The following is a 15,973-nucleotide window of genomic DNA, read 5'->3' on the forward strand; positions in this document are numbered from 1 at the left end:
CTGGAGAAGTGGGCACAGGGAGGAGAGAAGGGCTGGTAGGGGGGCAGGAGGGCTGAGGACAGTGAGAAGAGCAGGAGTCAGGACAGCAGAGGAGTGGGGGAGGCAGCAGGCACCAGGGAGCTGATGGAGCAAGGGGAGGAGACATGGCAGCAGAGGGAAAAGGTAGAGGTTTAAAAATATTTATTATTAAACTTGGGTGGCACATCCAAACAAGCCACATGAACTCAGTGCTGGTGCACAACACAAAATTCATTTTGCTCATGTGAGGGAACTCTTAGGCTATGTCTACACTGGTTGTTTCTTGCACAAGAGTTCTTGTGCAAGAACACATTCACACTGCCATGTGCGAATTGTGCTTTTGCACAAGAGCATCTCCGGCAGTGTGGACGCTCTCTTGCCCAAGAAAGTGCCGATGGCCATTTTAGCCCTAGGGCTTTCTTGCGCAAGAAATTCATATTGCCTGTCTACACTGGCCTTTTGCGTAAGAATAGTTGCGCAAAAGGGCTTATTCCTGAATGGGAGCATCATAGTTCTTGCACAAGAAGCCCTGATTTCATACATGAAAACGTCAGTGTACTTGTGCAAGAACACACGGCCAGCGTAGACAGGCAGCAAATTTTTGCACAAGAGCGGCTGCTTTGGTGCAAGATGATGCTAGTGTAGACACAGCCAAGGGGAGGGAGAGAGGGAGGCAGAGGCAGGGAATCAGCACTGGCTCAGCATGTCTGCATGGTTTGGGGGAAGGTGCAGGGCAATTGAGCTCAGCTAGGTTGCAGAGTGGGGAGGTCTAGGGAGCTGGGTGGTGGGGTGGGGTGTGTGTTTGGAGCTCAGAGCTCACTTTGGCTGCAGGAGGTGCTGGGAACCGGGGCTAGACTCAAGGGGAGGGAGGGGCAGGGAATTGGCTCTTGGTTCAGCAGTTTTGTGGGGGTTGGGGGAGGTGCAGGGAAATGGGGCTCAGCTGTGCTGTGGGGGAGCTGGGCTGAGGTGGATGGAGGAGGGCATACAGAACAGATGGACAGCTCAGCTCGGCTGTGAAATGACCTCCCCTTGTCCAAAAATTCCTCACCTGGGACCAGTCAGGTCCAGAGGGTGCCAGATCACGGAGGTCCAACTCCTACCCAAGTCCCCTACTTGCACCCTCCCTCGTAGCTAGACACCCCACCCCTAATCTGCTCCTGCTCCCTCCCCCTGGCCAGACACCCTACATCCAGCCTGCTTTTGCACCCTACCTACCACCCAGACCTTGACCCCTTCCATCTCCCACCTCCTTCCCAGATCCTGCACCCATCCCTATCCTGCTCCTTGGCAGCCCTGCCATCCACCCAAGCACCGCTCTGGCCCCAGCACCTTGCCTCACCCCCGTACTCAGCACCACCCTGGCTCTGGCCCCAGCACCCTGCCATCCACGCTAGCACCCAGCAGCACCCTGCCCGTCACCCTAGTGCCCAGCAGGACCATGTCCATGACCCCAGCACCCCGCCGCCTGAGCCAGCATTCTTCCTTCCAGCAGCACCCTCTCCCCAGCCCCAGCACCCACTAGCACTCTGTCCCCTACCCCCACCAGCACATTTGGAACCACATTAGTGAGGCTTGGGGGGTTTTGGAGGAGGTTTTTTTTTGTTGTTGTTTTTTGCATCTCGTGTGGCACCAACTGACTTTTCTGTGGGTCAGTGACCTTTGACTCAAAACAGGTTCCTCACTCCTCTCGTATATAAAGACAATGCTAAAACCTTTTGAGTATGACATATTTTATTTAAAAATGAAGCCAGGCCAACAAGCCCCCAATTGGGACCAAACCCCCATTTCACTGCAGCATCATAACACTCCTGCACCACCTGACCCCAAATCTGAGCCTATCATACACTGGAACCCCCTGTCCTGAGCCTCTTACATCCCCAAACTCCTGCATCCCCACATCCTCAGTCTTCTGCCACAACATTCCTCCACCATCCACACATCACAAATCTGTGTCCTGAACCCATCATACTCACAACCTTTTTGCCCTGAGTCCCTCACATATCCAGCCCAAACTCCTGCACCCTCACATCCACAAGCCCATGGCTTGCTCAGCACCCCAACCTTCCACCTGAACCCAATACTCCCCAGCCAACGGCCCCTTCTCCTGCATCCAAATTCCCGCCCGGAGCTTGTACTTCTCACCCCTTCCCACACCCAAATCCCTCATTCCCACCTCACACCTCCTGTCTCAACCTAGTGAGAGTGTATAAGGGCTGGGGATAGCAAGTGATGGAGAGGAGGGGAACAGAGCGGATGAGGCCTCACGGAAGGGAGGTGGAAGTTTTGGGGAAGGAAAGTGATTTTCATGAATTGGTGGGTCCCCTCTCTCCTCCTGCTCCCTTCCCCCCCCCTTTTTTTTGTTTGACAAACCTTGGGGTTCCTTAAAAAGCTGAAAAGGGTTCCTCGGCCAAATAAAATTGGGAAACACTGCTCTAATCTGTCCAGGTCACTCTGGACCGTATCCCTGCCCTCCAGTGTATCTACCTCTCCCCCAGCTTAGTGTCATCTGCGAACTTGCTGAGGGTGCAATCCATCCCCTCATCCAGGTCATTAAGATGTTGAACAAACTAGTCCTAGAACAGATCCTTGGGACACTCCGCTAGAAACCGACCGCCAACCTGACATTGGGCCGTTGGGCCCGACAGTCTAGCCATCTGTCTATCCATCTTACAGTCAATTTATGCAATCCATATTCCCTTAACTTGCTGGCAAGAATATTATGGGAGACCGTATCAAAAGCTTTGCTAAACTCAAGGTATATCTCATCCACCGACTTTTCCGTATCCACAGAGCCAGTTACCTCATCATAGAAGCTAATCAGATTGGTCAGGCACGACTTGCTCTTTGTGAATCCATGCTGACTCTTCCTGATCACTTTCCCCTCTTCCAAGTGCTTCAAAATGGATTCCTTGAGGATCCCCTCCATGACTTTTCCAGAATCTGAGGTAAGGCTGACTGGTCTGTAGTTCCCTGGATTGTCGTCCTTCCCTTTTTAAAATATGGGCACTACATTTGTCTTTTTCCAGTCATCTAGGAACTCTTCCGCTCGCCACGAATTTTTCAAAGATAATGGCCAAAGGCTCCGCAATGACATTTGCCAAATCCCTCACTACCCTTGGACGCATTAAATCTGGGCCCATGGATTTGTGTGTTAGCTTTTCTAAATAGTTCCTAACGTGTTCTTTCCCCGCCAAGGGCTTCCCATACACTAGACAATGCAGTATTTGTCTGGGAGCTGACCTTGTCTGTGAAGACAGAGGCAAAGCAAGCATTGCATGCTTCAGCTTTTCCCACATCATCCGTCACTAGGTTACCTCTTTCATCCAGTAAGTGCCCCACACCCTCTCTGACCACCCTCTTATTGCTAACCTGCCTGTAGACACCGTTGTTATCCTTCACATCACTTGCTAGCTCCAATTCCAATTGCGTTTTTGCCTTCCTGATAACTCCCTTGAATTCTCAAGCAATATATTTATACTCCTCCCTAGTCATCCGTCCAAGTTTCCACTTCTTGTAAGCCAATCTGGTCGCCTACCATATTTGCCTTTTTTGCTATACAGCGGGATGGTTTCTTCCTAGGCCTTTAATAAGGCTTCTTTAATATACTGTCAGCTCTCCTGGACTCCTTTCCCCTTCATGTAAGCATCCCAGAGAATCCTGCCCATCAGTTCTCTGAGAGAGTCAAAGTCTGCTTTTCTGAAGTTCAGGGGGGGGTGGTTTGCTACTCTTCTTTCTTCCTTTGGTCAGGATCCTGAAATCTACCCTCTCATGATCACTGCTTTCCCGGTTGTAACCCAGTTTTACTTCCCCTACTAGTTCCTCCCTGTTTGTGAGCAGTAGGTCAAGCTGGGCATGGCCCCTGGTTGGTTCCTTCAGCACTTATACCAAGAAGTGATCTCCAATATTCTCCAACAACTTCCTGGATTGTCTGTGTATTGCTGTATTGGTCTTCCGTCAGGGTGATTAAAGTCCTCCATGAGAACCTGGGCCTGCGATCTGGAAGCTTCTCTCAGTTGTCTGAAGAAAACCTCGTCTACCTCATCCACCTGATCCGGTGGTCTACAGCAGACGCCAACCACAACATCCCCCCTGTTGCTTCCACCTCTAAACTTAACACATAGACTCTTAACAGTCTTTTCGCCCTCTAAAAACTGGAGCTCTAAGCAATCATACTGCTCTCTTACATATAATGCAACTCCTCCTCCTTTTCTCCCCCACCAGTTCTTCCTGAACAGTTTATACCCTGCTCTTGTCTAATAAGCACATGGTGTGGCAGCCCCCTGCCGTGTGCCCACGCCCCTAAATAAAGGCACAAAACCAAACAGTAGGATTCTTGGACATAATTTCCTACAAAATAGTAGGTTGTGCTATGCTATTTTTCAAAGACTGTGAATTTATTTTACCTACAAAATATTTGGGTGTTACTTTCTTGATGGAGTCAGGAAGTGGTGGGAACATAGTTATCAAATGGCCTCAGTCTTAGAAGACCCAATTCATGAAGGGGGTGGAGTGATTTGGCTATGCCATTGCTCCTCTTCTCCTCCCCCGCCCTCCCACCAAACTTCACTATGGCTGATACAGCCTTGGTCAAGTTTGGTTCTTAATTGTTGTTGCTGTTCTCTGGATCCTCTCCAATTTCACCACATTTTTCTTGAAGACACAATAGTCCAATTGAGGCCTACTCAGGTGACTTGCTCACAACACTCTTAAAGATCATTCTGACCTATCTGCAAACTGAACCCATCTACCGCGTTCCTGTTATCCTATCAGACTGGATTTGTAAAGGACAAACCGTGTCAAACCATACTGGTTGTCCTTTTCCAGGAATCACTAGGAAAGGCATTGGTAATAAGACAAAATATTATATTGCCACTATATAAAGCGATGGTATGCCCACACTTTGAATTTTTGGAAATTTCAGCTTGCAAAAGAAATGACTAATGGTGTGGGGAAAAAAAGAATTTATTTATTCCCTCACTATGCCGGATTTGAAGGGCTCGTCCCTTCTGAGCACCTACCTGTCCCCACCCCAGAGCTGAGACAGAACCTGTTATATTCCTTTCTGTCTCTGCACAACATGCACAGGTTGCCGTACGCACACCCCCCTCCGACAGCACAGAAACATAATTTAAGATACACTCTTAATTGCGTAGCTGGAGTCTATGCAGGTAAGGCCTCTCTGTATCTTCCTGAACTTTAAATCCTGGTTGGAGGATTGCTTTCTTGTAAAAGGTGTGTCAGTTATTAAAGCTGATGCTCTTTTGCAAATTATGCTTTATCAAATCAAAGAGTCCATCACTCTTGCTATGCTTATAATCCTTAATAGCAAAGAAATCACAGAAGAGTCGATACGGGATGAAATACCATTGCTCTGAAGCTTAAAAGAGAAGGATGCTGCGAATACTGAAACGCAAAACAAAACAGTTAGTTACTTAAACAATATTGTACCAATGAAATGACTCCACTAACTCGTACATCTCACCTCTTTCCTGAGCATAACAATTCAAACCCTTCACTGATTTTTTCAAATGGTAAAGTGTGGGTTATTAGCACATCTGGATTAAACTTCTTCTCCATGTAACCAGACACTAACTTGGGGATAGAATCCTTAGTCTTCCAACCTGAAAACCAAAACAGTACTGCTTTCTTTCTGGAACTATATTATTTTAAAAAAGCATAAACAGGTTTTGTAAACTCTGCCCGGGTGGCAGTGATTTCCCTACCTCCAATAAAACTCCCTTTCCAGGTACGTCCAGTAAACAGCAACATAGGGTCAAAGGATATCCGTGATCCTGCAGGAGGTGTTCCAACCATTACACAGGTGCCAGAACCCATGTGGCAGGATTCCAGGGCAGCTGTCTGAGTAAAAAGTAAAATAAGACAACAACATCACCTAGAAATAGAGTAAAACTTATTTGTGAGCAAAGAGAACATACGCACACCTCACATACCATAGTATCTACACGTCCAATGACTTCAAAGGAATAGTCCACACCATGGTCAGTCATCTCAACCAGCACCTCCTGAACAGGTTTCTTCAAGTCCTGAGGGTCTATGCATTCTGTGGCACCTAACTCTTTAGCCTTCACAAATTTATTTTTGTTGATGTCTATCCCAATGATCCTGGCAGCACCGGCTGATTTACAGCCCATGACGACAGAGAGGCCAACTCCTCCCAATCCAAAGACAGCACAAGTAGAACCAGGTTTAACCTGCATAACAATAAAACATAATATGACTATAAGATGCTAAGGAAGTCATTGTGCCATTTTCTCTTGAGAAATGTGTGCAAGTGCACATGCATTTACCTTGGCAGTATTAATGGCAGCACCATAACCAGTGGAAAATCCACAGCCAAACAGACAGACTTTATCCAGAGGAGCATCATCATCAATTTTTGCAATGGCAGAATCAGGCATTACTGTGTACTCTGAGAAAGTGCTGATCCACAGGAAATGGTAAATCCGTTGCCCTTTGCATGTGAATCGGCTGGTGTTGTCCGGCATGAGGTTCTGTGATTCATAGAGGCTAGTAAGAGACATCTGGATTTGTCAGTAACACAAAGTATGATGATAAATATTATCAGAATAACTAAGGGTGAGATTCATGTAACAGAGACGTTGTCACAAACTTACTGTGTCTTCAGGCAACAGTTGGTGTCAGGATTCAAACAGGAACTGCATTCCCCACACTGGGGAAGACACAGAGGGATGACTTTGTCTCCTGCAATGGTGGAGGAGGGGATATGTCTCATGTCTATTATAGCTTTCCAGTCATTCACAGAAAATTCTCATCCTCTGGTATTATCAATACATTATTTATACAGTTCCATACTGATAGTGTTCCCCCCTTCTGTCCCTCCTCCCGAGTGAACATGCACACTGATAAAGCACTACATCATTTAAATATACCTGGTTTCACACAAGTCACTCCTTCTCCAATACTCTCCACAATCCCAGCACCTTCATGGCCAGGAATAACTGGGTAATTTATATTTGGTAAAGAACCTTTGAGAACATGGTCATCCGTGCGACATATTCCTGTGGCTACTATCTGTATGGAAATGAAAGGACAAATCATCAACACTGGAGAACAGTTCTGTAACAGGGCCTCTTCTGTCCATGTTTAAAACATACATTGATAATCATATTGAGAATTTTCTTTCATTCAGAATATATTAGCACAAGGAACCCTAGGAGATCTTTCAGATCACTAATTGAGTTCTCATTCCAGAACTGTATGTGGTATAGTTAAAACTGCAAACACTCTTTTAGTGTCAACACAGTAATTCTAGTTCAGGAACCAATATCAACTACATTGCTATAAAGCAACTCTATATGGGTATAATTCTAATGGTAAAACAACCTCAAACCCTGCTTCTTCTCTATGATCACGCCCCTAATTTACATAGCTAGACTAGCATAACATTTCTAGACTAGGTTCCACAGTAAAATCTAACCTGCACTCAAGAAAAGGGAAGTATCCATAAATTCTTAGATAACATCATCCCAATTTTTGGTCTCTTGTCCAACAATGACAGTTGCTAGCCAGACACCTGACAATAACAAGAGGAGGAACATCAAGAAAGAATCTCAAAAATGAAGCTAGTTGAGATATTTTCCCCATTTTTCAAACAGCTATGAAGCCAGATGATTGAGCAAAAAAGGTGTGAAATTTTGTTCCCTTAAAGTTCCAGCAAAAAGTTCAAAAACAATCAACTAGTACACTGTGAAAGAGAGGGTAGTACCTTAACACGAACTTCACGTGCTTTTGGAGGTGCAACCTCTACCTCCTCAACAGAAACTGGTTTATTGGCTTCCCAGGCAATAGCAGCCTTGCATTTTATAACCTGTGAAAAATACAAAGTGAATACACTGAAAATCCCTACTATAATACCGACATACATAGAAGTACATTTTATAACAAAAGACATTTTATGAACATCAACGGCCAATGCAGTCAAATCCCTTTAGAAACAGCTAATATTATTTAGGGAATTCTTCCTCCTATATTCAATTAGACAAATACCAGGCTGAAGGCTCAAGGCCTTATTTTCAGAGATGTAGAATATCTACAGCTCCCACAGACTGCCCTTCTAGAAATCCAGAGTGTGGGGAGTCCCCAGGCCCTGTACCCCTAGCTACAGCCAGATGTGACTCTCGGCCAGCAGGTAGAACAGAAGGTTTATTACTTCACAGGGATACAGTGTAGAACAGACTTGCTAGCACAGAAACCAGCAGGAGCCAGTGCAATCTATCTTGGGAGAATGGGGCCCAGTCAGGGCCAGCTTTAGCAAGCGCGGAGCCCGAGTCCGGAGGGGGGCCACACATGCACAGGGTCCCGGAGTCGTACGGCGCATACGCCTTGCGCCCAGGAAAGCATGGCACATGCGCCTGGGGCACTGCGCATGCCCTGTGCGCCCAGGACGGTACTGCGCGTGCACCGTGCGCCTGGGGCCCCGTGCATGCGTCGTGCACCCGGGACAGCACTGTGCATGGGCGATGCGCCCAGGGCATCACATACCTGGGGCAGCACTGCACATGCGCTGCGCACCCAGGAGCAGGGCCCCCATTCCAGGGAATCGGCCGAATCAGCCTAAAGCTGGCCCTGGGCCTAGTGTCAGGGCCTTGGGCTTCCTCCCTGTATCCTAAGCCAGCAGAGACAAACTCAGTCCCAGCCCTGTAGGCAGCCCCACCTCCTCCTTTATCCAGCTTCCCTGGGGGAAAAGGTGTCACCTGGTTGCACCCCCTTCCTTGGCTATATGTGTTGGGCTGGGGCTCTCCCTCAGTGAGTCACACCCAAAATTCCCATCCCTTTCTGGGCACTGGTGCAGTGCCCAAGGAAACTAAGGTGCACACACACACAGGCTGTGTCTAGACTGGCAATTTTTTCCGCAAAAGCAGGAAACCAGGTGTCTACACTGGCTGCTTGAATTTCCGCAAGAACACTGACTTCCTACCGTCTGAAATCAGTGCTTCTTGCGGAAATACCATGCTGCTCCCATTCGGGCAAAAGTCCTTTTGCGCAAAGCTTTTGCGCAAAAGGGCCAGTGTAGACAGCTCAGATTTGTTTTGCGCAAAAAAGCCTGGATCGTGAATGGCGATCAGGGCTTTTTTGAGGAAAAGCTTGTCTAGATTGGCACAGACACTTTTCCGCAAAAAGTGCTTTTGCAGAAAAGCGTCCGTGCTAATCTAGATGCTCTTTTCCGCAAATGCTTTTAATGGAAAACTTTTCCGTTAAAAGTATTTGCTGAATGAAAATCATGCCAGTCTAGACGTAGCCACACAGTTACTACAGAAAAGTACAGTACAGTAGAAATACTTTTTTTCTGTAACACCAGGGTTTGTTTTCTGGCTTATCAGACTCCCATTTACTCATGTTGGAATGTGCATTCCTGACCCCCCTCCCTCCCTCCCTCGCCCAAGCCAGAAGTTGGGTATTTCTACCCACTGCTTTTAAGGGTACTCAAAAGTTTCTGAGCAATCAAGCTCCTGCCAGAAACCGCCCTTCAAAGTTCAAGTTTCTCGCCTCTGCCCAGCTGTTCCTTGGGCCCGAGCAGCGGACGGGATGGCAACACGGACTGTAGCCAGCTAGTGGTACGGCGATTTATTAAACTGTTCCCGAGGAAGCCTCACTTAGCAATGTCTGGGGGGAGGGATTTAGGCCCAGAAATCCTGCTTGGCCGTCGGACCAAAGCCGCGGACGGCGGCTTGTGCACAAGGGGATCCAGGAGACGAGCTAGGACTGACGTGGGGCTTTTACAGCGCTGATGCTCCCACTGAACCCAGGGGCCCTTCCGAGCCCCCGGGGAAGGGGCAGCGTGTTGCCCTGCGCGGGGCTCTCACCTTGCCCGCGGTGCCCATCTTGAGTGCGGCCGGCTGCACCGGCTGCTGACGCGGAGCCGGCTCCGGTGCCTTTCGATAGCGGACAAGAGGCTCGTCGCTCCGGCCAGGCGCAGCCCCGCAGTCAGCGCAGCCCAGGGGGAGGCAGAGACCCCGGCGGCCGCAGGCGGGGAGATGTGGCCTACCTGCCTCTTGGGCAAACGCTGCAGCGCGTCCCAGCCAACCGGGGGGACGGGCCGCAGCCCCGACCAACCAGCGCCTGGCGGCGACCCTGTGGGGCGAGGAAAGAGCCGCCCCCCGCCCAGGTTACCGGGTGCACCACGCGCCGCTGAGTTGTTCCCTGAGTGGGGCGGGGTCGGGGGTTGCAAAGTTACCGCATTTCCTGGGGGGGGCGAGCGCCCAGTGGCCCCGATTCCGCGGGCGTGTTGCCCTGCCTCCCTCCCCCTGCTCCGGCCGGGGCTGATTCCCCCCGCTTGTCCCGGGGCGAGCTGTGCCCGGTGGGCAGGCGGGTGCGGAGCTAGGAGCGAGCACGCAGCGCTGCTGCCCCGCGCTAGGGGCACTTCGGTAGCGCCGCTCCCCTCCCCCCGCGCCCGGGTCATCCCGGGCTTTGCTCCGCACGGGAGCGCGGCGCTTTTCTGCGGGCGCCCCCTGGGCTCGAGCCTGCAGCCCTCGTGGGTCGCGCATCCCGGAGTGACAGCGGCGGGAGATGGCTCAGGCTCAGGCCCAGGCCCGCCGCTTGGAGTAGAACCCGCAGCTGTTCAGGGGGACCCTGAGCGCGTCCCGGGAGAAAAGGGGCAGCCCGGGGCTGCTGCCAGGTGTGGGGACAGCAGGGCCACCGCTGCTGCAGGGAGGATCCTTCCTCTCACAGCTGGAGTCTGCCACCGATGCAGGGAGATGTGAGAACGGGGAGCCCGGAGCAGCGGTGAAAGTAACTTGCAGTTTCTTACAGGAACTGGCCTATTGCCCTCCATGCTCCCAGCAGGTAATTTCTAGAAAACCTTTCACTGTACACGATAAGTATGTCACCAATCACGGTTTCCACTCAAATTTGTCATTAACCTCTCTTATGCACATTCATTGCAGGACTATTTTGAATTCCCCCTCCCCTGCTGCCCCAAAAAAGGATACAAAAAAATAACAATTGTATTAATTTTATTCAGTACACGTGGGCTGCATCTAGACTGGGATGATTTTCCGCAAATGATTTTAATGGAAAAGGTTTCCGTTAAAAGTATTTGTGGAAAAGAGCGTCTAGATTGGCGTGGACACTTTTCCGCAAAAGCACTTTTCACGATCAGGGCTTTTTTGCGCAAAACAAATCTGAGCTGTCTACACTGGCCCTTTTGCCCGAACGGGGAGCAGCATAGTATTTCTGCACGAAGCACTGATTTCAGACAGTAGGAAGTCAGTGTTCTTGCGGAAATTCAAGCGGCCAGTGTAGACTGCTAGCAAGTTTTTCCACAAAAGCAGCTGCTTTTGCGGAAAAACTTGCCAGTCTTGACACAGCCATGTTGTTAATTGCACATATATTGAGATTGCAAATAGATGACAGTAAAGATATAAATTAAATAATATTTTAACTTTCTAATTTTTAATTTTGCACCCCTAAATGTACTGCGCCTGGGGCTAGTGACCCACTTGCCCCACCCTTGTTACGGCTCTGGTTGAGACTCCTCTAGTCAGTTAACTGGTTAAATGCTAATTAATCAGTTAACTGATTAATCGGGCTGTTACATCCCTAGTGATGATGGGACTTTATTCCTCTTCCTTGCAAACTCTCAGCTCTAGTATTTTTCCTCAGCAGCAGATCTGTTCCTACTCTGCTACAAATGCCTGTCCTACTTTGCCAGAGAACAGCGCCCTTCCGGCTGGCCTTCATTGCAGGATTAACTCAAAGTAAAACTTGAATGTTGCCCCTACCCAGACACCCTTCCCCACACAAAAATCTCTTACTTGAGTTAAATGCAAGCTAGCTGGGCCACTGATTGGAGCGCAAGTGTTTCTTACACTAGCTTATAACATGGTATAGACCTGTAAACAGGAATTTCTATGGGTGTGTGTGTGCTTTTTTTTGTAAATGTGGACTGCATGGGTGCAAGTAAGCATGCTCCAGCTGGCCAGGGGAAGGCAGGATTGGCATGCGGCCTGAGCCTCCCTCCCCCATGCTCTGCCCGCCCGCCCAGGGGAAGGCGGGCTGATTCCCCCTCCTTTCCCAGGAACAAGACTGGGGCTGGGTTTTGCTCCTAAAGGGTGGGGGAAATCAGCCCCCAACCTTCCCTTGTCTGGCTGGAGCATGGGGGAGGGAAGCTTGGGCAGTGCACCACTCCTGCTTTCCCCAAGCTGGCCAGAGTACATTTGCCTGGGGTACCACAAGGGGGGAGTGTGCATTCACACCCTTCGCACCTGCCTGCGTGTGGGCCTGCATTTTTTGCACCTGCCTGCGCGTGGGTCTCCATATTCATCTTTTCATCCACTGAAATCCCCAGGTGCTTTTCTGTAGAAGTGCTGCTTAGCCAGGCAGTCCCCAGCCTGTGACAGTGCACGTGATTCTTCTGTCCGAAGTGTAGGACTCTGCGCTTGCTGTTGCTAGGCAAGATTTCTTTTGGCCCAATCCTCCAATTGATGTAGGTCACTTTTGACTCTATTCCTATTCTCCAGCATCTCTACCTCTGCCCCGGCTTAGTGCCATGTGTGAACTTGCTGGGGGTGTAATCCATCTCCTCATCCCAATCACTCATGAAGATGTTGAATAAAACCACCCCCAAGACAATCCCAGGGGCACTCCATTAACATTGGGTGCCAACTAGACAGCTAACCATTCATCACTACCTTTTCAGCCCAATGGTTTAGCCAACTTCCTATCCACCTTCTAGTCCATTCATCCAAGCCATACTTCTTTAACTTCCTATCAAGAATACTGTGGGAGACTATAGCAAAAGCTTTGCTAAAGTCAAGGTGTATCACATCCATTGCTTTCCTGACATCCCCATTGCCAGTTCTCAAAATAAGAGGCAATTAGTGTGGTCAAGCATGACTTGCCCTTGGTGAAACCACGTTGACTGTTCCTGACCACTTGCCTCTCCTCCAAGCAGAATGGATTCTTTGAGGACCTGCTCCCTGCTTTTTCTAGGAACTAAGGTGAGGCTGACTGGTCTATAGTTCCATGGATTCAACATCTTCCCTTTGAAACAATAAGGGGAGGTCCTGGACAACTGGGAAAAGGCAAATGTGGTGCCCATCTTTTACAAAGATAACAGTCAGTGGCTCTGCCATCGCATCATCCAACTCTCTCAGTACCCACAGATGCTTTAGATCCAGCCTCATGGACTTGTGCATGTCCAGCTTTTCTAAACAATCCTCTCGGTCACAAATTCTGACACGCGGTTTCTTCTGTTGCTACACGGGGGGGGGGGGGGGGAGAGGCTGACACCCCCCTTCACGTTTGGGAGACCATGGAGGACCTTGGGTAGGGTTACCAGATGATTTCAAAAAAATACTGGACACACTTTATCTTAGATGTGGGGAGGGGGGAAAGCGGGGCTGGTCAGGGGAGATCGGGGAAAGGAACAGGCCGGCGGGAAGTAGGGCTGGCTGGGAGGGAGTTGGGGAGAGGGGGCTGGCCGGGGGGGAATCGGCTGGCAGAGAGCAGGGCTGGCCATGAGGGGGTCAAGGAGAGCGGGAACTGGCAGGCAGGGAGCAGGGCTGGCTGGGAGAGGGTTAGAGGGAGTGGGGCTGGCTGGGGAAGGGGGGGAACCAGCAGGCAAGGAGCGGGGCTGGCACAGGCACATGCAGATCTCGGGGTGCTGCCTGTCTCGCGCACAGTCCAGGCGGTGCGCACGGGCAAGTCCAGCCCTGCGGATTCCATCTGGCTCCGCCCCCACCCCCACCCTCTCTACTGCGTAGCTGCATACTGCCTGGCTGGCAGACACGCTCATGCAGTGTGAGAGTGTGTACCAGCCAGGCAGTTTGCAACTACGTACTGATCCTCCTGATAATAATAAAACATAATTAATTAGAAAATACCAGACAGTTATATGTTCAGTATTTTCTCAATTTGTTTCCCAGACAGAAAGCTCAAATACCAGACAGTCCGGTTCAAAACTGGATACCAGGCAACCCTAACTTCGCACCTTTCACACTCCCCCTGCGTATGGGCCTGCTGTGGGGCTACATCTGGCACAAAGTTACCACAGCTCAGCAACGGTTAATCCAATGGCTGGATTAATTTACTTTTCAGTGGGCTGCTTGGACTTGAGCTAGGCTAGCCCCGTAAGGCGGCAGAGTTAGGTTTCTGTCTCTAGAGTGGGGCTAAGGAGGAGTAATTTGGGGTATGGGAGAGGCTCAGGGCTGTGGCAGAGGGTTGGGTGAAGACTGTGCTCACAAGAGTATGTCTACACCTCAGCTGGGAGTGCACTTCCCTAGTTCTCCTGTGCTGTTAGCATGATAAAAGTAACAGGGTGGCTCTGCAGCAGTGTGGGTGGTGGGTCAGATAGCTACCTGAGTACATACCCAGAGGCTCAGGTGTGATTGCACTCAGGCATCTGCCATGCTGGTGCCCATGCCAACATTGCTAGAGACTGCTGTTTTTAGCACACTAGCTCTAACTAGCTACTTTCTGTGCTGAGCTCACAAAAAATGCAAGAGCTGGCACTAGTACTATTAAACCTGTTGTGCAACTCTTGGAAATAGCCTTTTGGAATGCGTGCAATTTGTGATATAGGGATGGAATGCTGTAATTGTTTACAGACCAATCCAAACAATTCCAGTTCTTGTTTAAATATTTTCTTTTAATGAGAAACATAACAGAGAAGCCAGTTCAATGTGTCCCTTGAATCTGGTTTCTTTCTGCTGTAAAATCTGTTACAATTCAGACTTTAGGCTACGTCTAGACTGGCATGATTTTCCGGAAATGCTTTTAATGGAAGTTTTCCGTTAAAAGCATTTTCAGAAAAGAGCGTCTAGATTGGCACGGATGCTTTTCCGCAAAAGCACTTTTTGCGGAAAAGCGTCCGTGACAAATCTAGAAGCGCTTTTGCCCAAAAAAGCCCCGATCACCATTTTCACGATTGGGGCTTTTTTGCGCAAAACAAATCTCAGCTGTCTACACTGACCCTTTTGCGCAAAACTTTTGCGCAAAAGGGACTTTTGCCCAAACGGGAGCAGCATAGTATTTCCGCAAAAAGCACTGATTTCTTACAGTAGGAAGTCAGTGCTTTTGCGGAAATTCAAATGGCCAGTGTAGACAGCTGGCAAGTTTTTCCAGAAAAGCGGCTGATTTTCCAGAAAAACTGGCCAGTCTAGACACAGCCTTATTGTTTCATCACTTTTAAAATACTAAAAATATGGTCGGTGGTTGAAACCATTAAAAAAAAAATCACAAGCTCTGCTTAGGAGAGCTCATCCTAATTTTAGTCATACTAATGATGTATCCATTATTGCAAGCTTCACAATTTTCATTATATTTGGTGTTTCTTAAAGCCCTAATTCACAAAATCAATGTATTTGTGGAAAAACCTCAGCTTTCATTTAAAAAGAAATAGAAAGCACATTTCTAGCTCTAACGACGTGGAGAAAAGCTTGAAAACTTGATCAAATGTGCTCTAAAGATTCAGAAGCAAATACAAAGCACCCAGAATGTAGTATGTAAAAAAATTCTCATATTAGGCCTGATTCATTAATTTTTGAATGCTCAACTTTGACAATACTGTATTTCAAGTGGGGGACAACAAAGCGCGAAGGACATGGACAGCTGCATCAAGTTCATGTGATGATTCACTTTAGATAGGGGCCTAGAAGTGGTCGTGGCTACATTAGGAAAAGTTACATCTTTAACTCTGTTAACTCAGCTAGTAGAGGTGAACCTGAAAGGGGCTAAAGGGTTCATCTTGACTAGCTAAATCAAAGAAAACTATAACTTGGTATGTACATAGCCTAGGTGGCTCACTTAAAAAGGCTTTAATTATTACTATAGTGTTTCTGACAAGTCTTCTGGCCAGTGCAGAGAATTTGCCTTAAAGGATTTGAACAATGATCAGTTAGTAACTTGGCAGACTAGAACAAAAAAAAGTTCTACACGCAAGGTGTGCGTGGAGAGTTCAGGGGCAAGACTGATC

The 15,973-nt window shown here is 48.8% G+C and overlaps 1 protein-coding gene across 1 annotated transcript; it reads right to left on the reverse strand.

Moving 5' to 3' along the window:
• Positions 1–4,962: 4,962 nt before the first annotated feature.
• Positions 4,963–10,254, reverse strand: LOC102451983 (alcohol dehydrogenase 1). The gene is made up of 10 exons (XM_075929650.1): positions 10,235–10,254; positions 9,864–10,131; positions 7,766–7,867; positions 6,930–7,071; positions 6,654–6,741; positions 6,327–6,546; positions 5,970–6,230; positions 5,742–5,877; positions 5,501–5,639; positions 4,963–5,421 (listed from the first exon to the last, which is right to left on the reverse strand). The coding sequence occupies exons 1-10, from the start codon at positions 10,237–10,239 to the stop codon at positions 5,397–5,399; spliced, it is 1,386 nt and encodes a 461-aa protein (XP_075785765.1). The 5' UTR covers positions 10,240–10,254; the 3' UTR covers positions 4,963–5,396.
• Between the last annotated feature and the right edge of the window lie 5,719 nt (positions 10,255–15,973).

The sequence above is a fragment of the Pelodiscus sinensis genome, chromosome 5, assembly GCF_049634645.1.
Source record: "Pelodiscus sinensis isolate JC-2024 chromosome 5, ASM4963464v1, whole genome shotgun sequence".
Taxonomy (NCBI): Eukaryota; Metazoa; Chordata; order Testudines; family Trionychidae; genus Pelodiscus; species Pelodiscus sinensis.